The sequence below is a fragment of the Amblyraja radiata genome, chromosome 27 (assembly GCF_010909765.2).
Source record: "Amblyraja radiata isolate CabotCenter1 chromosome 27, sAmbRad1.1.pri, whole genome shotgun sequence".
Taxonomy (NCBI): domain Eukaryota; kingdom Metazoa; phylum Chordata; class Chondrichthyes; order Rajiformes; family Rajidae; genus Amblyraja; species Amblyraja radiata.
This window is the reverse complement of record NC_045982.1, coordinates 9,843,739-9,868,788: the sequence shown is the minus strand read 5'-3', so window position 1 is coordinate 9,868,788 and position 25,050 is coordinate 9,843,739. Positions and strand designations below refer to the sequence as shown.

Here is a 25,050-nt window from a genome sequence, read left to right as displayed (position 1 = left end):
GAAAATCTAGTAACAAGGCATTGTCAATAGCAGCTACACAGAGTCCTTCTTTACCACCCCACCCCCCCATCCATTCAAAGTTAGTTCAAGATCTTAATGTCATCAAAGCTCCGAGTTAACGCAGGGAAGGAGAGAATGATCAATGGGATGAGACACGGTACAGCCGCGATTCAGATATCGGTGAAAAGTTCCAGCCCACCTCGTGTGTTCGGGATGTGTGGTTTGGAAGAGTGTGTGCACGTTTGAGATTTTGAATGAACGTGTTTTATTTTAAATGTACGATTGGGAAACCAATGTGCAACTGCGTGGCTTTGTTTTGTGCCCGTTTAAGAATGCGATTGTCTTTGATCCTAGCTCTTTGGGTGACTTGTGTTCCAGAGTATGAGTGTGAGAGTTTGTTTTTACGGGAGCATTTTTGTGAGTGTGTGCATGAGTGTGAGAGTGAGTGTTTGAGTACAAGTGTATATGGGGTGTTATTGTGTGTGTGTGCGTGTCTGTAAGAGAGAGAGGCAATGTGTAACTGTGGGAGTGCATGTGATAGAATACGTGCGTGCCTGTAACTCGAGACACGCGAGTTAATTTTCCTTGAATGTTGTATCTAACCTGTGAGCTGGATGTGATGTAAAACAGTGCAAGTTTCGATTAAAGTTTCGATTAATAAATGCTCCGCAAATTTTCCGGTTGCCCTATTCTCCTTTTGGTAGTTTATATATTTAAAAAAAAAGTTGCGGATGACCTCTGCAGTAACCCAAGAAGTCGAGTCCAAACGAGTTACATTGTAACCTCCTTGAATCTCGGTAAACACTACGGGATGGGAGATTCTAATGTATCAATGATACATTTTATACATTCTGTTTGGGATGATGGATGGATTCAAGTGGGTGGTTTGTGATGGTTATCGATCCCGGGGAAGGTTTCAATTTGGAATCATGTGCAGATGGAAAGGGGCCAAAAAGACACAAGGTGGGCTGAGGGGGGAAGACTCGTTACCTGCAACTGACAGACTCCCCTGCGAAACTTTGCCAAAAGCGGGGGGTCGTCAGCAAATTGCCCATCTCTCAAAGCTAGACATCTTGCAACCCCTTTTCTAAAGGAACACACCGGAGTTGCCCCAGGATTAACACCGCTTGCCAAAATGGCCGAAGGTTTAATTTAGTGGGAATAGGAGAGGGGTGGTCATTGTATCGCCCCCTCCCCTCTGTTCCTTTGAATTGTTGCTTTTATGGTGTGTGTGTGTGAGTGCGTGCATGTGTGTGGTGTGTATATGTGGGGAGGGAGGGAGGGAGTTGGGAGCTGCCCATTGTTTATACGCCTCTATTCTTCAGATCCACGTTACCGCCCACCTTCATTCAAAGGGGGAACATGTTTTGTATTGCTCCCATCCCGCTCATCCTCTCTCCGTTCGCTTTAAGCAGCTCCCGGGAAGTTTCACGTTTTGTCTTTCTGAGGATTTACCACTGAAGACGGGAGATCTGTGCGAGAGGGAGGGAGGGAGGGAGCGGGTGGGGGGGTGGGGGGAAGAGCGAGGGAAAAGAGAGGATTAAGAAATCAGTCCAGTTGGAAGAAGCGGAGGTGGTGGCATCGAGACCGGAATGGGATCCGTTTCTAACCAGCAATTTGGAGGTTCTGTATCGATGATCAAAAGTCCTTTACAATTTCTTCAGTTTCACGGATGCTGATGGAGTGTGTGTAATTGCACGTGTGTGTGTGTGTGTTCCCGTGTGTGTGTGTGTTGCCGTGTGTGTGTGTGTGTGTGTGTGTGTGTTGCCGTGTGTGTGTGTGTGTGTGTGTTGTCGTGTGTGTGTATTGCCGTGTGTGTGTGTGTTGCCGTGTGTGTGTGTGTGTTGCCGTGTGTTAAGGTGTTCGAACGCTTCACGCGGTTTGTGGCTAGGGAAGGTTTTTTTTTTTTAAACCTAAAACACTGGGTTTTCATTCCCTCTCTGGCGTCTCTCCCCTTCTCCGCAGGAACCGGGAGAAGCTCTGACCAGGATCTCGGGGACTCCCCTAAGGCTGCCGTCTCGTTCGGGACCGGTCAATGCAAATGGTTCAACGTCCGGATGGGATTCGGTTTTCTCTCCATGACCGGCCGGGACGGAACACCGCTGGACTCTCCCATCGATGTCTTTGTCCACCAGGTAATCCAATAGCAGATCTGTGCATTAGCGCGTTGTGTCCATTGTGGTTCATGAACTCTCCGAGCTTTGCTCGTCCTCCCCTCACCCCCGGCCTGCACAGACTCTGTTTTACCCTACCTGACCTGACCCCACCACCTCCGCTCACCCCTGATATATATTGTTTGAAATCCTATACCTGTTCTCAGTGTACCTGTGTTTTCTGTATTTGATCTATTAACTACCTGGTCTCACTGGAACTGGTATATTTGCACTTGTATCTATGTTTGTGATGTCGGGAGATCCCAGCAACACAACCGTGCTAGTTTTAATTAAACAAAAAGTCGGAATGAGCGAGGGTTGTGCAATTGGGGAATGGCGTGGGCTTGCGGCAGGCTGGGGGTGTCGGGGCAACAGAGGAACCAACTATTGGAAATATACGGAGTTGGATTTTTGACTGAGTTATCTCGGCCCACGTTGGTGTATTGGGAAGATTGCAACTCTACCTAGAATCGAACGTTTGCGAGTGGGAATAATTCTGGGGTTCGCTTTAGGTCGATGTTTTTTGTGTGATGAGATTAGTTGATAGTTGCAGGCTGTGATAGCCTCCATTATTGATGTTCTTTTGTGCAAGTTTAGACCGTCGCTTGCTACGGAGGTTGCACTGTAAGCTCCAGTTTATTCTGCATGCTCTCTTGCCATCCTCTCTCTCTCTCTCTCTCTCTCTCTCGTTGCCCGGAGCCTGTTTCCCAGCTGTTTGACCCTTGTTCCGCTGGAAGTTCAGGAGGAGAGGCAAGGATGCTCGCTCCTTGTGGCATTTTTCCCGGGCACGGATCCAGTGGGAATTCTTCCCCGATACTTGGCTTCGCTTCTCCCCATTGAGTTAATAAAACTCGCCCAGTGACGTCACTCGACTTTATTTCATTCACAAAAAAAAAAAACTTCGTGCTGCTTTAAGTGAGATTCCAGAATCGACTAGAAACTAAAGCGAGCGATACTTGTTAAAGACTTTCACAGATTGCCGCCGTTAACATTGGGTTTAGAATGGGATTGAAAACGTGCTGGAAACGGTCTCCTTTTCATGTGCTAATGCAGTCGTGAATGTTTCATTGACACGGTCCCGGGCTAGTTCCTGCCAGCGGAGACAATACATTTGTAATTCGATCGATATCTAAAGACCCAGCTTCAGTAATATTTTAAAGTTTTGCTTTAGCTTATTGTCACGAGTCTTGGAATATGCTAATACCATTTTGATAGAATTGCAACTTTTGATCTAGTTGGATTTTGATAGCAACCATTGAATTCGGCGACCTTTTTGTTATGCGATATCGATGCGCGCACCCCCCCCCCCCCCCATTGGTTTCGGCTGGGGCTTTAAACGGAGATGTGCCGTTCAAGGGTTGAGCGATCATGACTCAAGTCACTGCAAGGTTTGTTGGTCGGCGATGCCAGGAAGCATATCCTCAGACAAAGGATCATGGACGTTTCAAACGCGCTACCAAGTAATTGCTGAGCCCAATAAACAGCTGCAGCTTTCCAAACTGAAGACTGATGGTCCTCGGAGATCTGAGCTTAATATGGCAAACCAATTGTGGCATTTAAGAGACTTTATTTAGGCACAAGGATATGGGTTATGGATTGGAGGGATATGGGTTATGTGCAGGTAGATAAGAGATGGTCTTGGCATCATGTTGGGCACAGACATTGTGGGCTGAAGGGCCTGTTCTTGTGCTGTGCTGTTCTATGGTCTAATATTCTGAGGAGGGATGAACAGCATTGAAGGTAATACAATAGAGATGTGTCACAACTGTGTCACCAGAATGGAGGTTGCACAGTTATTGGGAAGGCACAACAGGTGCCTTTTCTCCAGATGAGGGCGAGTTAAGCGATGAAGGAGTTGATGGAGAACTTTATGTTGGAGATTGGAACTAGATGCGATGAGATTTTCATGGAAGCAGTAATGTTTAAAATACTTAGTTTTAGTTGTGAAGGGAGAAACATAGAAAATAGGTTTACGAGTAGGCCATTCGGCTCTTCGAGCCAGCGCCGCCATTCAATATGATCATGGCTGATCATCCAAAATCAGTACCCTGTTCCTGCTTTCATCCAATATCCCTTGATTCTGTTAGCTCTAAGAGCTATATCTAACTATCTTTGAAACAAAGCATGTCGTGGTTTGGGAAGTCTTTTTAACATGGCCTTCATGACTTCAGTAGCCCCTAAAACATTGCATTGGCCACCACACTAGGGAGAAGTAGTCAGATCTGATAAATAATGCTCTGAGATCTTTAGTAACCAACCCAAGAGGGCTAATGGAAATAAAGTTAATTCAGTGTTTCATCCAAATGACGGCATCAAAATTCAAGTCTTGCAGTGTTGGTGATACGCACAAAATGCTGGAGTAACTCGGCGGGTCAGGCAGCATCTCTGGAGAAAAAAGGATGGGTGACATTGTGGGCCGGGTCTTGGTGATGCTAGGTTTAGATTTAGTTTTATTATTGTTATGTGTACTAAGGCACAGTGGATACAAAGCCTTTCATCATATCTCAGTACATGTGAAAATAACAAACCTGGCATCACCAACACTGAAAAATCTGCATTTCTAGGGCAAACTTAAGATATGCCAAAACACAACTAACATTTTTAGGTTTAGGTTTATTGTCATGTATGTTGAGGTACCGTGATTTTTTTTGGCTTGCTTATCCATTCAAATCTGATAATACTCTACATAAATGCAACACAAGACAAACTCAAGTACAAGTACAATCGGTGGGTCAGGCAGCATATCTGGAGAAAAGGAATGGGTGGTGTTTCGAGTCCGATCCCTTCTTCAGACAAGTACAATAGGTAGAGCAAAGGGGGAGGTGCAGGAGCTATATTGAGTTGAATTTTGCTTCTAATCTGTGTCAGTGCTGTTCCAGCTACGTAGATTTGTTCACATTTCAGAAGTGTGAATTGGCATTTTTCGAACTCAAAGATGAGGCTGCTATTAATTGTGTTATGGCCGAAATCTTGGAGGCAATGGGCACTATTCAATGTTGCTGAATTTGGATGGATTATCTTTGGTTTCCAACAAAGGACTACTCCAGGGATGACTATTGTAAAGATTCTCCTCGCTGCTTTGCTGAAGAGCCTGCCCTGTTTTTGTACAATCAGCTGCTGGCTGCGAATGCTGCATGTGCAACCTGAATTTAATCTGAATCCATAATTGTCCTTGAGAAGGTGATGATAATCCTTGGAGTAATGCTGTTGCAGTTGCTGTGGTGTTTCCTTAATACTGTAGGGTCGAAACCCAGGCATTAGCTCCAGCAAAGATGAAGGAATTGTGTTATGTCCAAGTGAGAACTTGCAGATGAGAACTTACGAGTACGTCTTAGATACATAGAAACATAGAAATTAGGTGCAGGAGTAGGCCATTCGGCCCTTCGAGCCTGCACCGCCATTCAATATGATCATGGCTGATCATCCAACTCAGTATCCCGTACCTGCCTTCTCTCCATACCCTCTGATCCCCTCAGCCACAAGGGCCAGATCTAACTCCCTCTTAAATATAGCCAATGAACTGGCCTCGACTACCCTCTGTGGCAGAGAGTTCCAGAGATTCACCACTCTCTGTGTGAAAAAAGTTTTTCTCATCTCGGTTTTAAAGGATTTCCCCCTTATCCTTAAGCTGTGACCCCTTGTCCTGGACTTCCCCAATATCAGGAACAATCTTCCTGCATATAGCCTGTCCAACCCCTTAAGAATTTTGTAAGTTTCTATAAGATCCCCTCTCAATCTCCTAAATTCTAGAGAGTATAAACCAAGTCTATCCAGTCTTTCTTCATAAGACAGTCCTGACATCCCAGGAATCAGTCTTGGAAGAGATCTTGCAGATGATGGAGCTTTCACGTGGTAACGCCCATGCCCTTCAACATGGTGGCTACATCTCTGGAGAGAAGGAATGGGTGATGTTTGGGTCGAGATCCTTTGGCTGAAAAAGGGTCTCGAACCGAAACGTCACCCATTCCTTCTCTCCAGAGATGCTGCCTGTCCCGCTGAGTCACTCCAGCTTTCTGTGTCAATCTTCGGTTTAAACCAACGACCGCAGTTCCTTCCTACACATCATGGTGGCTACGTTGGGTTGGGTAGTGAAACGGGTGACTTACCTTGAAACCGCAGATCTAGAGTCTGTTGGCATGTTCTCCATTTAAATGAATGGAACCTGGAATCATGACTCCATTTTGTAACAATGACAGTATTCAGGATAGAGCAGTCTCTCTAATCTGTACCTCGCCCACCAGTTTAAAATTCACTCCCTCCTTCGGTAGCACACAGTGGTTGCAGGGTATACTCTTTGGAGGACGTGCTGGCTTACGATACGATACGATAGAACTTTATTTATCCCAGGAGGGAAATTGGTTTGCCAACAGTCATCAAAAGACACCATGAAACATGAAATCAATGAAAACAGTTCTACATTGTAAATGGGTGCACTGGGGTTCGAACTGACTGTCTCCCAGTCTGAACCAGGACCACAGTGCACCCATTTTCAGTCCTGAACTGTTTTCTCAGGGGTGTATTGTCACTCTGACAGAGTTGCTAACCTATAGGTCCCCACCGTTACCCAAGAATGTCTATAACAGTTTTGTCAGGTGAAAAATCACAGGACGTGTTTTCATCATTTTTTGTGAATGCCTTTTATCCTTAATTCTAAGAACATTTGTGTTCTATTGGTGTGTGAATGGTGGGGTTGTGTGTTGATGTGGGATGGCAGAGAAAGGGTGGGTGATGTGAAAGCAGTGAAATCTGTTTTTAAGTGCGGGAGCTGGGAATTCATGCTACGAAATCTTCAGGAATATGTTAGGTTAGTTTAGTTAATTGTCACATGTACCGAGGTACAGTGAAAAGCTTTTGTTGCGTGCTGATCAACTGCCTATCTTGAGTTGGCAATTCTATGCACTAGGAAACAAAGGTATTACATTTGAGATCAGGGAAATATAGGTAATTGCAAACAGCTTTTGTACAAAAGTCATCTTGTTAACATCATGGTCTTGTTCACTGTTAAGCACACCATTTGGTGTCAGTTTCATTGCAATTGTTTCTCCCAGGAAGGCCCCAAATGGTTTATTTATTGCTCCAAATGCTCTGGCCTGTAACATCAAACAGCAACACTAACATGCCAGCTCCTATTTGTTTACCTTTGAAGATGTTTGCTGAAGTTGGATCCGCTCTGAGTGTTTTCTCTTGTCAATCTTCTCCTGCTGCGCTTGCCTCTCTCCTGAAGAAGTGCAGATTCTTGTGGCGCTATGTCTTAAGAATCAAAACCCTGTATTTATGTAGCGCCTTTCATGGCTTCAGGGTGTTCCAAAACAACTGTGCACTTTAGAATGCTACTTAAAGATGATCTCTGCTTGAGATGCAACATGGCAGTCAATTGCAGCACAGTAGGCCCCAGGTGAATATGTGCAGGTTATTTATTTAATGTTGTTTTGAAAAATAATAATCAAGGTTATGGGGGGAAAATGCTTTGCTCTTACTCAAATGCAAGCCACTGCATCTTGCACAAGTGGCTTTCAGAGCAAGTGGAGCTTCTATTTCACATCACACCCATGTGACAGTACCTCTGGCCTTGCAGTTCTTCTTATTTCAGCATTGACCGTCGAACATTGCAGCGTTGCATCAGAAATTACTCTTCCGCCGAGCAGTACTCCCTCAGTAGTTGTCCTTTAGTGCAGAAAGCACAGCAGCCATCCCTTATTATTATCAGAATGTTAGGCAGGTTTTTACCAGACGGGGGGAAAGTTGCTACTGAGCAATGTGAGTGGTTGTATATCTTAGTTCATGCATATCGAGAAGTAGCTTTACTAAATTTAATTTAAGGTTTGGAAATTAAGGAACCTTGATTACAAACATTAAAACAAATTCTGGAAATGCTCTACAGGTCAGGGTGGCACGTGTGGATGGACAAAGGACTAATGTTTTGGATCAAAGACTTTTCAAATGAATTTGCTTTTGCTGAGCATCATCAACAGATTAAGATGTCCAAAGAACATTATGTACGTTAGGAGCCGAGGTGGGCTGTGTGGTTTGAGCCTTGCTCTGCCGTTGAATAAATTCAAGGATGATCTGATTGCAACCAACGATGTATGTTCGTGCAAATCCCTGTGTATTAATTTAATGAAGGGTTATATGAAGTGATACCTGGACAGGTGGCCAAAAGCTTTATCAAACAGATAAATATGTTTTGAGGAACGAGGAGTGTGCTGTGGAGATTTAGTGAGAATATTGGTGTGATAGCCATGGCTTTAGAGAACAGATGTGGAGGATGATGTAGACTTCCTGGATCTCGGAGCATTGTTCCACTGGAGGAGATTCCAGCCGCTGGCACAGATGAGCCATGAAGGGATTTAAAACACGGCTGCAAATTAAAAAATGGAAGCCACATCAGACTGCTGGATATTGTACGGACATGTGTCCTTGCAGGCTGGGGTAAAGGTGGATTTGATGAAAATTGTGAAGGAGGAATAATCAAATTTAATGGGAGCAAGGGTGAAGGTTTATGCAGCTGGTCTAAGGCAGAGAAAAGATGTGTGATCTTGCGTGGGTGAAAGTATCGATGCTGGATGGAATATGGGATCTTTGTACATAGAGGGAGGTCTGGGATTTCAGAGACACAAACTACTTGGTCTACTCAGCCTTTTAGTGCCGAATGTGATAAAGTGAAATGCACCAGTTTCCTTATGCAGATGTACAGGCAAAGGTATGTGAACCAGGGGCAGGCAAATGGGACGAGCTTGGTTAGGCAATTTGGTTGGCATGGATAAGTTGGGCTGAAGGGCCTGTTTCCATGCAGTATGGAGCTATGACTGTATCTCCAGAGCAAAGCCCAAAGCAGCTTGGGTATAACATCAAAACGTTGGTTGAGGTTGAATACATTAAAAAATAAAATTAAAAAATAGCAAGGTGTGACTGAAGCAAAGAGATCTGATGGGCAGGGAGCGGCAAAAGGCCAAGTAGCTTCCTGCTGTAACTTTAGCTCAGGTTGTGGATATAACAGGAAATGAGCTAACAATTAGAAGCGGATTGGGAAGGAAGAATGAAAAAAAGATAACCGCAAGGAAGGCAAAAATATGAGAAAAGGAGAAAGAATAACAGGAGAGAAAGGAGGCTTAGAAACAAAAGCATGTGACACGGAATGTGGACAAAAGGAGGGGAGGATGGGGTCACGTTGCAGGGAGATAAGGAAAGGAAAGGATTGCAAATTCAGTTTGACGTTTAATTCCCCTCCCCCAATTCCTGCTCGGTTTGCACTGGGGGAGGGGCACTAATAGAGACCCTGGAGAAGGGATTTGTTATCAGTGAGGTCTCTGGAACTGAACTCTCCAAATGATCCTCAAAGCACGTTTCACCTGGGGTGTACTCTGCACTGTAAAGAGGAATAAGAAATGTGGATTTTAAAAATTAAAGGGGGATTCTTGCAGGCACACGCAGCTCCCTCACCGACCGACCTGCCAGGTTGCTATTGCTTTCATATCTTTGCCTCCTCCCTTTGGAGTATGGTGCGAGGTGTTGAAAGGATTCACAGGCTGATTAATAGCCTGACATGATACTGTGAACATGGCTGTAACTGGCTTTCTCCCAGCCGATGGTGGTGGAGGTTGATCTATAGGGCTGGAGGGGTTTGATGGCTTCCTTCAATCCAAAGCATAGTGTTCATTTGGTTTCAGACTAGAACTCTGAGCAGGGTTCCTTGGAGTAGGGTACTCCAATACGCTTTCAATATTGTGCTGACAGTCGCTCTAATGATCGGTGCTCCACACACGACCTCTCCATCTAACTTTATGAACCTGTCGTGCTGTTCGTTTCCCATCATCGTGGAACTGCGGCTCAGCGGTAGAGTTGCTGCCTTACAGTGCCAGAGACCCGAGTTCGATCCTGACTACGGTTGCAGGCTGTACGGGGTTTGTACGTTCTCCCCATGACCGCATAGGTTTTCTCCGGGTACTCCGGTTTCCTTCTGCGCTCTAAAGACGTGCAGGAATGTAGGTTAATTCGCTTCAGTAAAAAGTGTGAATTGTTTCTAGTGTGTCGTAAAGTGCTATTGTACGGGGTGATCGCTGGTCGGTGCGGACTCAGTAGGTCGGTAGGCCTGTTTCCGCGTTGTATCTCTAAAGTCTAAAGTAAAGTCCATTCCTATCAGTACACTTGCTAAAGCAGCGCGGCTACGATTCTAACTATTTTGGTGGATCTAGTGATCCAAATAGTCAGACGAAATAAGAAAGCAGGATCCCTTCCCTGAAAATCAGCTCTTGAGATGAGTGTTAATATTGTCACATGTACCCAGGTACAGTGAAAATCTTTGTTTGTGCACTATCCACGCAGATCAGATGTACCATACATAAATACAATCAAATCAAACACAAGTACAATAGATGGAGCAAACATTGAAACAAGTGGGGTTTTGACCAGCTTATAATTTCCTGGTTATGAATACTGGTATCTGGGGGTGGAATTGACAAAGATTTAGCAGGTATAGTTTTAATGCGTGAGAGGAAATGTTTAAAGGGGATGTGTCGGGCAAGATTTTATTTCACAAAGAGTGGCGGATGCCTGGAACATGCTGCCAGAGGTAGCAGTGGCTTTTAGATAGGTGCGAGGATGTACTGGGAATGGAGTTATATGGATCCTCTACAGGCAGAGGAGATTAGTGTAACAAGGCATCATGTTTGGCACAGGTATTATGGGCCAAAGGGCCTGTTCCAGTGTTATACTGTTCAATGCAGTCATTTAATGTTAATTTCAATTTGCTCATCTGCTGAAGTAATGAACTTGTGAGACTGGACTAATAGAACTGTGTCCTGGGTGGTAGTTCAGTTAACTAGCCATTCATTCCATTGAACCCCTTTCTGCCTGAAGGAGTTTGTTCTGAATTCTCCACTGGATTTATAAGAAACGAGTTGCTCCCTCAGTGACTACTTCAACTGCAATTAATGATTATAAAGTGGTGGCCGAAGGAACTCAACAGGTCAGGCAGCATCAGTGGAAGGAATAGACAATGTTTCGGGTCAGGACTCTTCTTCAGACTGAAGAAAGGTTCTGACTCAAAATGTCGGCAGTCTATTCCATTCACAGATGCTGCTAGAACCACTGAATTCTTCCACCACTCCATTTTTTTGCTCAAGATTTCAATCTCTCTACTCTCTGCGATTCCATGAATTTTCCAAACTCGGGTTCTGATAAGCCTTTCCCATGAATTTCTGCTCAAAACTAATTCCACACAACAAAATGCTGCACAGTGGCGCAGCGGTAGAGTTGCTGACCTACAGCGCCCGAGACCTGGGTTTGAACCCGACTGCGGACGCTGTCTGCCCAGAGTTTGTAGGTTCTCCCTGTGACCTCGTGGGCTTTCTCCAGGTGCTCCAGTTTCCTCCCACACTGCAAAGATGTCCAGGTTTGTCGGTTAATTGGCTTTGTTAAAAAATTGTAAATTGTCCCTAGTGTACAGGATGGTGTTGGTATACAAGATCGCTGGTCAGTGCGGACTTGATGGGCTGAAGGGCCTGTTTCCGTCCTCTATCTCTAGAAGTTTAGATAAGCCTATCTCTAAGTAAATGCAAAATCTGTAGTGATCCAGTTCTTTAAGGCATTAGTTTCCTTCGAATATACTTCAAAATGATAGTTTGGGTGAAGATTTGAAAATAATGTAACCTTTTTTAAAATATAATTACCCATTTTAAATTGTAAAATAAGTTCCAACTGCTGAAGTGCATTCCTTTATTTTAAAACATCTCTAATGGATTCATATCTCTGCACTTTTTGCCGGAAAAGGTGCAGAGAATATTTAGGAGGATATTGCCAGGTCTGAGGTTGAGCTGCAGGGAGAGTTTGGGCAGGTTAGGACTTTATTCCTAAGAAGGCAGGAGGTGCGATCTTACACAGGTGTACGAAATCATGAGGGGAATAGAAAAGGCGAATGGGCAGTGGCCCTATCCCAGGGTGGGGGAAATGAAGAACTGGAGGGCATAAGTTTAAGAAGAGAGGGGAAAGATTTAATGGGAATCTGAGGAACAACTTTTTCGCATGGAGAGTGGTGGGCATATGGAATGAGCTGCCAGAGGAAGTAATTGAGGCAAAAGTGCTGGAGTAACTCAGCAGGTCAGGCAGTATCACTGGAGAACATTGATTGGTGATGTGTTGGGTCGGGATATATGATCCGAAACGCCAAGCTCATGACACAAGTAAAATAACATTTAAAGGACAGGTAGATGGATAGGAAATGTTTCGAGGGATGTGAGCCTAAACCACGCAAATGGGACTGGTTTAAATGGGGCATCTTGGTCAGCATGGCGGAGTTGGGTTGAAGGGCCTGTTTCTGTGCTGTATGAGTCTATAAAATATGTAAATCTACGTTATATTGGGATAAATTAAAACAAAAATCACATTGAACGCTTTTACACTTCAACGTTAACGCCTAATGTTAACATTAAATGCTAACATTTAACCCTTAAACGTTATTCATGTTATTCCCTTTATCATGTATCTGTACAATGTGGATGTCTCGATTGTAATCCTGTATTGTCTTTCTGCTGACTGGTTAGCACGCAACAACAGCTTTTCACTGCACCTCGGTACACTTGACACTAAACTCAAACCCAACTCAATTCAAACTCAACTCAACTCTAACAAGCAGTTTTATTTGCTTTTCTGTGGAAGCTTCTGTTGAACTTTTGAATGGATTTAGTGGAACCTGGAGATGGTTAATTTATCCTGAGGGGTCTTGAACAAATTTTTTTTTGGTGGCATCGACATTCGGTGCGACCTTGCTTCTTTAATTATTGCCGTCAGAATTGGGCCCTTCACCGACGAACACTAACTAGCCTGTTTTTTAAAGAGCCGTCGGTCGGTATGGTTGCTACAGGAATGCATGCAGTGTCTGTTCCGAAACAGCACATGGTCGCACAATGTTACCTTGAGGCAGTGCTAATTTATTGTTATAAATGTAATTCCTCTGTGTGAAGCGGGGGTCAGGCTTCACAGTTCATGTCACGAGCAGTTGGAAACGGCGAAGCCTGCAGCTCAATAAAATTATTTCAGATTCGTAAGTATTTTGGAGCGAGAACTTCCAGGGTTGGTAACCAGAGGACACAGATTTGGATAATTGATGAGAAAGTCTTGGCTGGGGGAGGGGTGGAGAATGAGGGTTTAAAAAAAAACGCTATGAATTGTTGTGATATCAGTATTGCAATGTGGGAGAGATTGGTGAAAGCAGATTCAATAGTGCATTTCAAAAGGGAATTGAATATACACTTAAAAGGCTTAAATTTTTTTTTTTTTTAACAGGGCAATGGGGAAAAGGGCAAGCTCCCTCCCTAAACATCTATGTTGCCCTCCCTCTCCACACTTGCCCCCTCTCCTTACAACCTCTGCCTTCAAGGCCACAACTACTCAAAATCTTTTGAGTTTTATTGTCAAACTCAGTATGGTAACTTTACTATGAAATGCTTGCGTATGTTTGGTGGCTGTAAGTTGCTGTATTTTTCCGAACAGCATTTGTCCAGAGTGGTTGAACTCTGCAAATGCAACGTCTACATTTTGAGAATCTGCTGAGAATCGTATACAGCTCTGAACTGAGCACGGAACGAATAAAATAAAATAATCTTCCACTTCCCCTGCTTGCAGCCCGTTTTAGAACTGTTCCTGTTGTAAACTCATCCAGATACTTCCCTCTGTGATGCAATTAGTATCTGCAAATGCTTAAAGTGATAGCAGTCATCCTGCAGAAGAGGCCTTTTTTATTGCCCCACCCCCACTCTCCCCCTGTCAGCTCATGGCTCGCTTGTATCCCACAATTTCTCCGGATCTACCAAGTAATTAGGGGGCTAAAAGTTGGGAAGGGTGGAGGTGTTGGGGGTTGGGGTGGTGGTGTAGTGTAACGGCTGTGTTAAGGAGTTCTGTGGCATAGTGTACAGGAAGGCACCCTGAGCTGATCCATGTGGCAACGGACATGTGAATACGGAGGAGTAGTGTAGGATTGTGTGAGTGTGCAGGGATCACTGGTTGGTGTGGGCTCGGTAGGCCAAAGGGCCTGTGTCCACGCTGGATCTCATAACCAAATTAAACCAAACTTGCACTAAATCCCACCACAACCGTAAGATGTAACAGCACTTTCCAGCTGTAAGAAATGCTTTTGAATGGTTTTTGCTGCAATAGGGCTGTGGTCATTTTTCTGTTGTTGAGCACATCAAGGTTCTGCAAATAGCAACGTGATAATGATCAGATCATCCTTAAGTGATGTTGGTTTAAGGGATAAATATTAAGAGAACATTCCTGCTGTTCTTCCACATAGCGTCACCGATTATTTTATATTAAGTGGAGAAGGCAGATAGTGCCTTGATTTAATGTCCCAGCTGAAAGACGGGAGTCCCACCAATGGACTATGCCCTCATTTGCTGCGCAGTGAGTATATATTTAGGTTATGGGACTCTATTCTAGAGAGAGAGAGAGAGAGAGAGTCCTTTTGGTTGGGATATATTTTTTAAATGTGCTGGTTCATCACACTCTCAGTGAGTGCGGTGTCACTTTAAGAGAAGATTAAAGTAAATAACCAGAATAGCAAATTCACTGGCATCAATGCTGCCCCAAAGCAGCTCACAATAGCCTGAAGCTGAGTTGTAGCGTGAGGAGGAACAGGAGCGGAAAACTTCCTCAGTGATTTCTGCGACCTTTCCTTTGAAAGAATGTCGCGCAGCCCCACATCAAATTCCCGTCTTTAGCCTCTGACCCTGCTATACTGCAGGAAAGAGCTGTATCTTTGTGTATTCTTGGAAGAGTTCCTGTGTACGTGAGCGAGTGTGAATGTGTATATCAGTGTGAGTGCTTATCGGAGTGAATGTATATCAGATTCTGTTGTACGGCCACGCAAGTGTGAGTTAGTGCAAACCTGTGTGTGTTACTCTCTTGAATAGGCTTTGTGTGTGTGTTGGTATGAAAGTAAATATGATTTTGTGTGTGTTAATATAAAAGTATATTTGATTTTGTGTGAGAAAGAACTGCAGATGCTGGTTTGAAACCGAAGATAGACACGAAGCTGGAGTAACTCAGGGGGACAGGCAGCATCTCTGGAGAGAAGGAATGGGTGACGTTTCAGATCGAGACCCTTCAGACTGGTTAGGGATAAGGGAAACGAGAGATGGTGATGTGGAGAGATAGAGAACAATGAATGAAAGAGATGCAAAGAAGCTGATAAAAGAAACAGACCATTGTTAGCTGTTTGTAGGGTGAAAATAAGAAGCTGGTGCGATTTGGGTGGGGGAGGGATATAGAGAGGGGGAGTCCCGGAGCTACCTGAAGTGAGAGAAATCAATATATACCACATAATAAACATATACATAAGCTGCCCAAGCGAAATATGAGATGCTGTTCCTCCAATTTGCATTTAGCCTTACTCTGACAATGGAGGAGACAGAGGACAGAAAGGTCTGTGTAGGAATGGGAAGGAGAATGAAAGTGTCCAGCAACAGGAGATCAGGTTGGTTCAGGCGGGCTGAGCGAAGGTGTTCTGTGAAACGATCGCCCAGTCTGCGTTTGGTCTTGCCGATGTATGGGAGTTCACATCTTGAACAACGGATACAGTAGATGAGGTTGGAGGAGGTGCAGGTGAACCTCTGCCTAACCTGAAAGGACTGTCAGGGTCCATGGACAGAGTCGAGGGAGGAGGTTTCGGGACAGGTGCTGCATCTTCTGCGGTTGCAGGGGAAGGTACCTGGGGAGGGGGTGGGAAGGGGTGGAGATGAGAAAATGTGGCTAGTGGTGGGATCCTGTTGGAGGTTGTGGAAAGTGTTGACCTGAAAGCACATATGATTTTGTGTATGTTAGTATGAAAGTTAATGTGATTTTGTGTGTGTTGGTATATAAGTTATTATGTACGTGTTAATATAAAAGTATATTTGATTTTGTGTGCATTTGTATTTTCGTGTGTGTATACATGTACTAAATCTGTGGGTAGTTTTAGTAAATTTATTTCCGTGTTTATCAATGTGCAGATCAGTGATCAAATGTGTTAATGTGTGTATGTTAGTTTCTGTTTGAGCAAAGTAATTTTATTTCAAATTATTCCAATAAATTACAAATTTCGTACAACTTTAATATGCATGGGCAGAAGCCTCTTCCTGTCCTGAAACTCCATTACATTTTCTACCAGCTGGGTCCTCTAATTGGCACCTTGTGTAAGAAGCAGCATATGTAAGAGTAGATGAATTAAAAAAAAAAAAAAAAAAGGAATGTGTTCTATAATACTATGTTGTAAATGGAGTGGATTTTCGATGTTTATAAGAAGTGGGCATGGTGTGGAGTTATTTTTATAACAAATTCTACAGGAGGCAGGATTAGGGGTTACAGTTCTAATATTTTGTGAGGGTTTATCATGGTTGTCTGACACAACACATGTGATGAAACTGCATTAAAATGTACCTTCAAGCAGGCCGGGTAGGGCCAGAGTGGGTCTTGACCTGGTGTTCAATTTAAACCTGGTTCACCTAGGAACTTGCATTACAACATTCCACGTCCCGCCTCTCCCACTTCCTCAACACCACTTTATGCACTCATTTTGGGGAAGGCAAGACAAGACTATATGGATGGAACCGTACCATTGCAGCAATGCATGCATGAAGACCCTCTCTCCCAACAACCTTCCCCAACCCCTTGAATTTGTTCATTTGGCTGGTTCATATACCCCCAGCATTTGTCCCCCGGTTGGTGTTAAACTCTGGCTTGCGCTCCTATGTTAAGGCAGACGTATCTCCTTGGTTAGACACAAAAAGCTGGAGTAACTCAGTGGGACAGGCAGCATCTCTGGAGAAAAGGAATGGGTGCCATTTCAGGAAGAGACCCTTCTTCAGTCTCGACTCGAAACGTCACCCATTCCTTCGCCAGAGATGCTGTCGGTTCCGCTGAGTTACTCCAGCTTTTTGTGTTGATCTTTGGTTTAAACAAGCATCTGCGATTCCTTCCTAAAAGTATCTCCTTGGTTGCTCTTCAGTCTAGGAAAGATATTAATTTATTTTTAAGAGGGGTTGGGATATGTACACAGGTTTTATATCGAATGGTGTTACATGCGGAATGGATTTGGTGTTAAACTAATGTTGTAACAGAAGCTATAAAATAATGGATTTTAAAACTGGAGGATCCTTCAAAGAATGCATTCATGGCGGTGCATCTTGTAGAGCTGCTACCTTGAAGCCCCAGAGACATATTTGATCCTCGGGTGCTGTCTGTGTGGAGTTTGCACATTCTCCTTGTGACCACGTGGGTTTCCTCTGGTTACTCCGGTTTTCTCCCACATCACAAAGATGTGCAGGTCTGCAGGTTATTTAGCTTCTGGAAACTACTACCCCTGTTGTGTAAGGAGTGGATAAGAAAGTGCGATAGACACAAAAAGCTGGAGTAACTCAGTGGGACAGGCAGCATCTCTGGAGAGAAGGAATGGGTGACCCAGAAGGGTCTTGACCCGAAACGTCACCCATTCCTACTCTCCAGAGATACTGCTCGTCCCGCTGAGTTTAGTTTAGTTTAGAGATACAGAGCGGAAATGGCCCTTCGGCCCACCGAATCCATGCCGACCAGCGATCCCCGCTCATTAACGCTACCCTACACACGTTAGGGACTATATTTACACTTGTAACAAGCCAATTAACCTACAAACCTGTCTGTATGTCTTTGGAGTGTGGGAGGAAACCAAAGATCTTGGAGAAAACCCAGGCGGTCATGGGGAGAAGGTACAAACTCTGTACAGACAGCACCTGTAGTCAGGATCGAACCCGGGTCTCCAGCGCTGCAAGTGCTGTAAGGTAGCAACTCTACAGCTGCGCCACCGGGCCACGTTTTACTACAGCTTTTGTTTCTATCTTCAGTTTAAACCAGCATCTTCGGTTCCTTCTTACACAAGGAAGTGGGATAACATGGAACCAGTGTGAAATGATGATGATTGGTGGTTGGCGTGAACTCGATGGTTGTAAGGGTCTTTTGCATGCTGCATCTCTAAACTATTAGAAGCATAGCCTTTAACGGTTATATTCTGGGGTGTCGATCAGTTATATGAGCAGAATTAGGCCATTCAGCCCATCAAGTCTACCCTGCCATTCAATCGTGGCTGATCTATCCTTTCCACTCAACCCCATTCTCCTGCCTTAACCCTTTACCAATACAAATGAATCCCTGGGTTACAAATTATGAGCATGAAAGCACCTTGTTTCAGGCCCCTAGTCTTAATTGGCTATGACTGCAAACCTTAATCCACTGGTTAATATTGTTGATATACAGTTTCACAGCTCTGTGTAGTTAGGAGTGCAGCTGAGGGAATCGGAATCATAAATCTGCAAATGTGATTCATGGCCGTGTCAGATAAGAACCGCTGCACTGAGAATGACATGGGCTGCCTGCGATGAAGGTTTCTTCAGAGCACAACTGTGAAGACCGTTAATGCTGAAATTAATATTTAAGTGCAAATTGATATTCGTCCAGTTTAGTTGCGCGATTCCGGGGAAGGTTTGGCATGGAAACAGGATTTTAATTTTCGAAAGGATGTTGGCAAAGTTCGACATGGAAGGGATAAGGTTTAGAAAATGGATACTTAAACCAGGCAACCAAAGACTTGAGAAACGTCGCGGAAACAGACCCTTCGGCCCATCGAGTCTGCACTGACCAGCGATCACCCAGTACATTGGCACTATCCTAAACACTAGGGACAATTTTTTTTAATATAACAAAGTCACTTACCCTGTACGTCTTTGGACAGGGATGGGGGGGGGGGGGGGGAGTAAAGAAGACTCACACGGTCACAGGGAAAATGTACAAACTCCATTCAGACAGCAGGTGTAGGCAGGATCGAACCCTGGTCTCTGGTGCTGTAAGGCAGCAACTCTAACACTGCACCATTGTAGGTGTATGATGAAACGCCTAGAGAGAGTGAATGAAGTGGATGTGCCAGTAGTGGGAGAGTCTAGGACCAGGGGGCACAGACTGCGTGTAAAAGGACGTACCTTTACAATTGAGATTAGGAAGAATTTCTTTAGGCAGGAGAATCTGTGGAATTCATTGCCACAGATGGCAGTGGAGGCCAAGTCACTGGGTATTTTTAAGGCAGAGATTGTCTTGATTAGTAAAGGCATCGGGGTTATCAGGGTGATGGCGAGAGAATGGTGTTAAGAGGAAAAAATAGATCAGACTTGATGGGCCAAATGGCCTAAATCTGTTCTTGTCTTATGATCATACAATATTGTGATGTTTGTTAAAACATGGATTAAAATGGGCGTGAATGACAGTTCAATATAGAGGCAATCATGACATTCACAGTGTGGTCTGGGCCACCTGATGGTGATAAATTAAGAAGAACTAATATGTTGGCAAGTCTCTGAGAAATACAGAAATAGCAGGGCAGTAACAGTAGGGGATTGCAATTACACTATCATTAACTGGGATAGTAACAGAGTAAAGGGCACAGAAAGTGCAGAATTCTTAATGCTTTCAATAATCTTTTTGTTCAGTCAGTTTGCTACAAGCTGACAGGAGAGTGGAAATACTCAACGCTATTGAAAAATGACTTGGGTCAGTGGAAGAATGGTTATGACCATTCAGTTAGATTTAGCCTTGTTACGGAAAGAAGAGGGAGATGTGCCAAGAGCAAATGGGTAATGCCAATTTTGCTAGGCTGAATTATGACACGGTAAACATTACATTAAATTTTTTTTAAAAGTGTGTATAGAATGAGCTGCAGGAGGCAGAGGTAGTTAAGGCACATCTCCAAATCTGAGGAAGGACATTATTGCCATAGAGGGAGTGCAGAGAAGGTTCACCAGACTGATTCCTGGGATGTCACGACTGTCTTATAAAGAAAGACTGGATAGACTTGGTTTATACTCTCTAGAATTTAGGAGATTGAGAGGGGATCTTATAGAAACTTATAAAATTCTTATGGGGTTGGACAGGCTAGATGCAGGAAGATTGCTCCCGATGTTGGGGAAGTCCAGGACAAGGGGTCACAGCTTAAGGATAAGGGGGAAATCCTTTAAAACCGAGATGAGAAGAACTTTTTTCACACAGAGTGGTGAATCTCTGGAACTCTCTGCCACAGAGGGTAGTCGAGGCCAGTTCATTGGCTATATTTAAGAGGGAGTTAGATGTGGCCCTTGTGGCTAAGGGGATCAGAGGGTATGGAGAGAAGGCAGGTACGGGATACTGAGTTGGATGATCAGCCATGATCATATTGAATGGCGGTGCAGGTGCGAAGGGCCGAATGGCGTACTCCTGCACCTAATTTCTATGTTTCTATGTACTATTGCAACCTTTAAGAAACGTGGACAGATGCATGAATAGGACAGGTTTAGAAGGTTATATGGGCCAAATGCACGCAGGTGGGACATACTGGTCCGTGTGGGCTAGTTGGGACGAAGGGGCTGTTTCCACGCTTGATGACTCTATAAAGGTGTAATCGAAACAACTCATTGAAGGTGAAATTGTTAGAGCACTGGGTGATCCCCAAGGCGAGGTGGCGAGGGTTCTGACCAAATATGTTCCCAATAAAAGACATGGGGATTTAATGATCTATATCCTTCCATAGATCACCCTTCCATATCTCTTGTGTCTGGCAGATGTTAGGTGCATGAAATAAAGTTTAGCAGATTTTGATGGCAAGCATGTGGTTAAATAAATTGAGGGTCTGAGGGGAATAAGTTGCTTCCATTCCTGTTTCTTATGTTTTAAGGTGGCTGATGAGTAAACTTGGATGCGAAGTTCAATAGCTCTTGCCAACTTTGCTATTTTTTTTGCTCTCTCTGGCAAAGTGTCTATACTGTGCTATTGGTCATAAAAAGCCCAATGTTTTTTTTCCATATTTAACTGATCACTGCCCTCGGGATTTGCTTGCATATAAATACTAATGAAGAGCTCTATTACAATATCTTTGTAATGCCAGCAGTGTGTTTGTTGCCTTCTAAATGCCCAAATCAGTTTCATGTTTTGAGTGATTCCGTAGCCTTGTAATTGCACTTTTCAGTGTGAATAGACACATTCATACACTATGTGTTTGTTTGTGCTGTGTATATATTTTTGGCTTTTGCTCTATCTCCAATCTGGTTGTTGCAATGAATTTATTTAATGTATGGACATTGCCATATTTCTGAATTAGTTCATGTGATGGGAGCAGAATTGGGCCATTCGGCCCATCAACGTCATTCATTCATGGCTGATCTATCTCTTCCTCCTAACCCCATTCTCCTGCCTTCTCCCCATAACCCCTGACAAATGTATTCCTGTTGTTCCATTAATTGGCAAAGAGATTAATGGCCAGGTAATCTCTTTTCATGATGTGGATTGAGGGGGAATTTTTGACCAAGGAGACTTTGCTTCAATTTGTGGTTTGGGAGATTTTGCTTTCAGTGTGGGATCCTGGTTTAACTCCTCATTCAAGAGAAGCATCTCCAGACTTCCTCACAATAATAGTTTTTGTTAATCTCCACCCACCTTTATCAATGTCTTCAATCGTCTTGAATACCTTGGCTAGGTCACCCATAAGGATTTCCAGGAAATAGTTCCTCCTAAATGTAAGCACTTAAATTTCAGCCTTGTTCAGGTGAACAAAAAGGGATACAACCGCAGAAGTGGGAAATCTAAAATTTAAAATTGGAAAATGGTCTTTCATCAAAATGGGGGGAAAGTGAAACATCTAATATATTTGAAGTTATGGTGGAGGGTGGGGATAATAATGGAAATATCTTTGGTAGGGTGGAGAGCACAAGAGACTGAATGACAAAAGTAATGGTGTAGGTGCTAACACAGAGATAGTGTGATGAAGTTATGTTAATTGCAGCCAATCTGCCTGGAGGAGATGTAAATGGAACAACTTGAATGAGCACACAGAAGGACAAAGTGAGAAATGTGAGATAACAAAATTGTGTTGGTTGCTGGAAGTCTGAAATAAAAGAGAATGCTGGAAATATGCAGCAGATTAGGCAGCACGTTGTAGAGTGGGGAGAACAAAATTAAGATTACAGGTTGTGCAGGAAGGAACCGCAGATGCTGGTTTACACTGACGATAGACACAAAATGCTGGAGTAACTCAGCGGGATAGGCAGCATCTCTGGAGTAACTCAGCGGGACAGGCAGCATCTCTGGAGTAACTCAGCGGGACAGGCAGCATCTCTGGAGTAACTCAGCGGGACAGGCAGCATCTCTGGAGAGAAGGAATGGAATGGGTGACGTTTCGGGTCTGAAGACGATTCTCGACCCGCAACGTCACCCATTCCTTCTATCCTGTCTGTCCCGCTGAGTTACTCCAGCATTTTGTCTAAAGATTACAGGTTGATGATCTTAAATCAGAAACCCCCCTGTTCTGTTAGAGTTGGTTATCTGAAAGGAGGCACAAGGTAGGGACTGCAGATGCTGGAATCTGCAGCAAAACAAAAGGAGAGCAGTTGGAAGCACTCAGCGGGTCAGGCAACATCTGTGGATGTTTTTGGTCGAGACTCTTCATCGAGACTGAAAGAGTGGAGGGGAGGGAGCTGTGGTAGCAAGAGGCGGATTAACTGGTGGAGTTGGAGTGAGTGATAGGTACATACAGATGAGGAGAGGTTCTGTGGTACTTAATGGTCATGTGGGAGAGGGAATGCTGGAGATGGCATCAGAGACTGGGAGGTGGTAAGTGGGATACAATAGGTTGCAGATTCTGGACACTGAAATGAAAGGTGGGTGAAGAATGGAACTACATAGCCAGTTGTTCAAAAGGACATAGAGTGCTGGAGAAACTCAGCGGATCAGGCAGCAGCTCTGGAAAACATGGATCGGTGACATTTCGGGTCGAGACCCTTCATCCGATTGTGAGGGGGAGAGGAAAGTTGGAAAAGGGGAGAGGCAGGACCTGCATGGCAGGTAATATATGGACACAGGCAAGGGGTGGGGGTTTTGATAGTCAGAGCTGGTTTGAACAAAGGCCAAAGATAAGAAAGAAAGGAGGGTGAAGATAGACTGAAGAAGGGTCTCGACCTGAAATGTCACCCGGGGGCGGGGGGTTGGAAGCTAATGATGTTCCTTTGTTTAGGGGAACTGGTGATAATCCAGAAAATTACTGGCCAGTGGTAGTGCAGCAATTGGAGAGGATTCTTTAAGACAGGATTTACTTGCATTTGGAAGACAATAGGATAATTGGAGAGAGGCTGCATGGTTTTGTCCGTAGCAGGTCAAGTCTTGCTAACCTGGTTTAAGTCTTTTGAGGAAGTGCCGAAGGTGATTGAGGGTGGGTCTGGCAGTTTAGTCGGTGTGGATTTGAGCAAGATATTTTGTAAAGTTCCTCGTGATAAATTGATCCAGAAGATTTAAGATGTATGGGATTTGTGTTGATTTGGTAACTTAGATTCAGAACATGCTTGCACATAGAAGGGGTGGTTTGTGGTGGAAGAATATGATTTTGGTCAGAAGTCTGTGACCAGTATTGTTCTGCAGGGATCTGTGGGGGGGGGGGGGGTTGTGTGTGTGTGTGTGTGTGTGTGTGTGTGTGTGTGTAACTACAACTCTACCAATACACACACACACACACACACCTACATTGGTAGAGTTGTGGATTGTTGCTGTCAAAGGATACAATGGGATTTACTGTAGAACAGTTGCAGATACAGATAAAGGTGGATAAATGACAGAAGGAGTTTAATCCGAGTTAGTGTGAGGTGTTGTATTTTGGGAGGTCTGACGTTGGGGGGGAACGTATACAGTTAATGACAAGACCCTTAACGGCATTGATGTACAGAGTAATCTTGGGCTCCAAGTACACAAATCCCTGAAAGTGGCAACACAATTGCTAAGGCCAAGGTAACCTACCCGAGTCATAACATGGGGAAGCTTTTCACTGTACCTCGGTGCATGTGACAATAAACCAAACTGATGCAATACTCCAGTGGGTCCAGGGTAAGAAGTGCTGTCTTTCCAAACTGGAACGAAGGGAGGGAGGCAAGAAAAATAGGTAAATAGTGAGGTAGATTTTATTCAGCAAATAGCAAAGCGACTGGGTGAAACTATTCAGCGTGGAACTTTGTCAACAGACTGTGTAAGACAGCACATGTTGAGGCAGTACTACACTCCCTCATTACATTTCAGAGGGAGATCATTCAGCCTGAATCGTAGAAAGAAAGAACAGCAGATGCTGGTATAGAGTAAAAGACAAGAACTGCTGGAGTAACTCAGCGGGATAGGCAGCATCCCTGGATAACATGGATAGATAACGTTTCAGGTTGGGATCCTTCTCCAGAAACGTCACCTATCCATATTCTCCAGTGATGCTGCCTGACCTGCTGGGTTACTTCAGCATTTTGTCTCATTCAGCCTGTTATACCAGTGTTGATTCTTCGATAGGATTATTGGCGTAGTTCCATTTCTTCCCCATTTTCTTTAAAACATAATCTGTTTTTTTAAAATCTCCTTTAATTGTTTATCAGATTCAATTTTTCAAGTTACTGCCGAATATGTTTTCATCAACGATCTCTTATGTTGCCTTTGGTTCTTTTGCCATTTATTTAAATCTATCACTGGCCTCCTGCCAGTATAATCGCATTTCTTCTTATATTATTCTGTCAAAATCCTTCATGTGTATTTGGACCGTTAACTTTTTTATTTTCTATTGATTTTTCTCTTCCCAGACCTTTTTGAATCACAGGCCAGTAAACAGTCCAGGCAAAAAAAACAAAACAAAAAAAAAAACTCCACAATGAGTGGTGGAGCAACTTCCATCAGAGTTTAATTATCTCAGTCTTCTGTTCCCAGGCTGCTTTTGATGCAATCACTGATCGCCCACTTCTAATCTGACTTGATGGTGCAGGCACTTCAAGAATGTGGCAGCAATGACCAGCAAGGACTGACCATCACTTTGTTCTTATCTCGTGTGCCCAAACACAGAACAGACTGAGGGTGGCCCCTGCCA

At 44.0% G+C, this 25,050-nt stretch overlaps 1 protein-coding gene across 1 annotated transcript in view; it reads left to right on the top strand.

The window, feature by feature from the left end:
- Window positions 1–1,316: 1,316 nt before the first annotated feature.
- The window catches only part of lin28a (lin-28 homolog A), a 48,948-nt gene continuing 25,214 nt past the window's right edge, over window positions 1,317–25,050 (top strand). Inside the window, exons 1-2 of the mRNA XM_033045061.1 lie at window positions 1,317–1,623; window positions 1,966–2,135. Coding sequence (XP_032900952.1) covers window positions 1,593–1,623; window positions 1,966–2,135 — 201 coding nt within the window. The 5' untranslated portion in view covers window positions 1,317–1,592. The remainder of the gene's footprint in view (window positions 1,624–1,965; window positions 2,136–25,050) is intronic.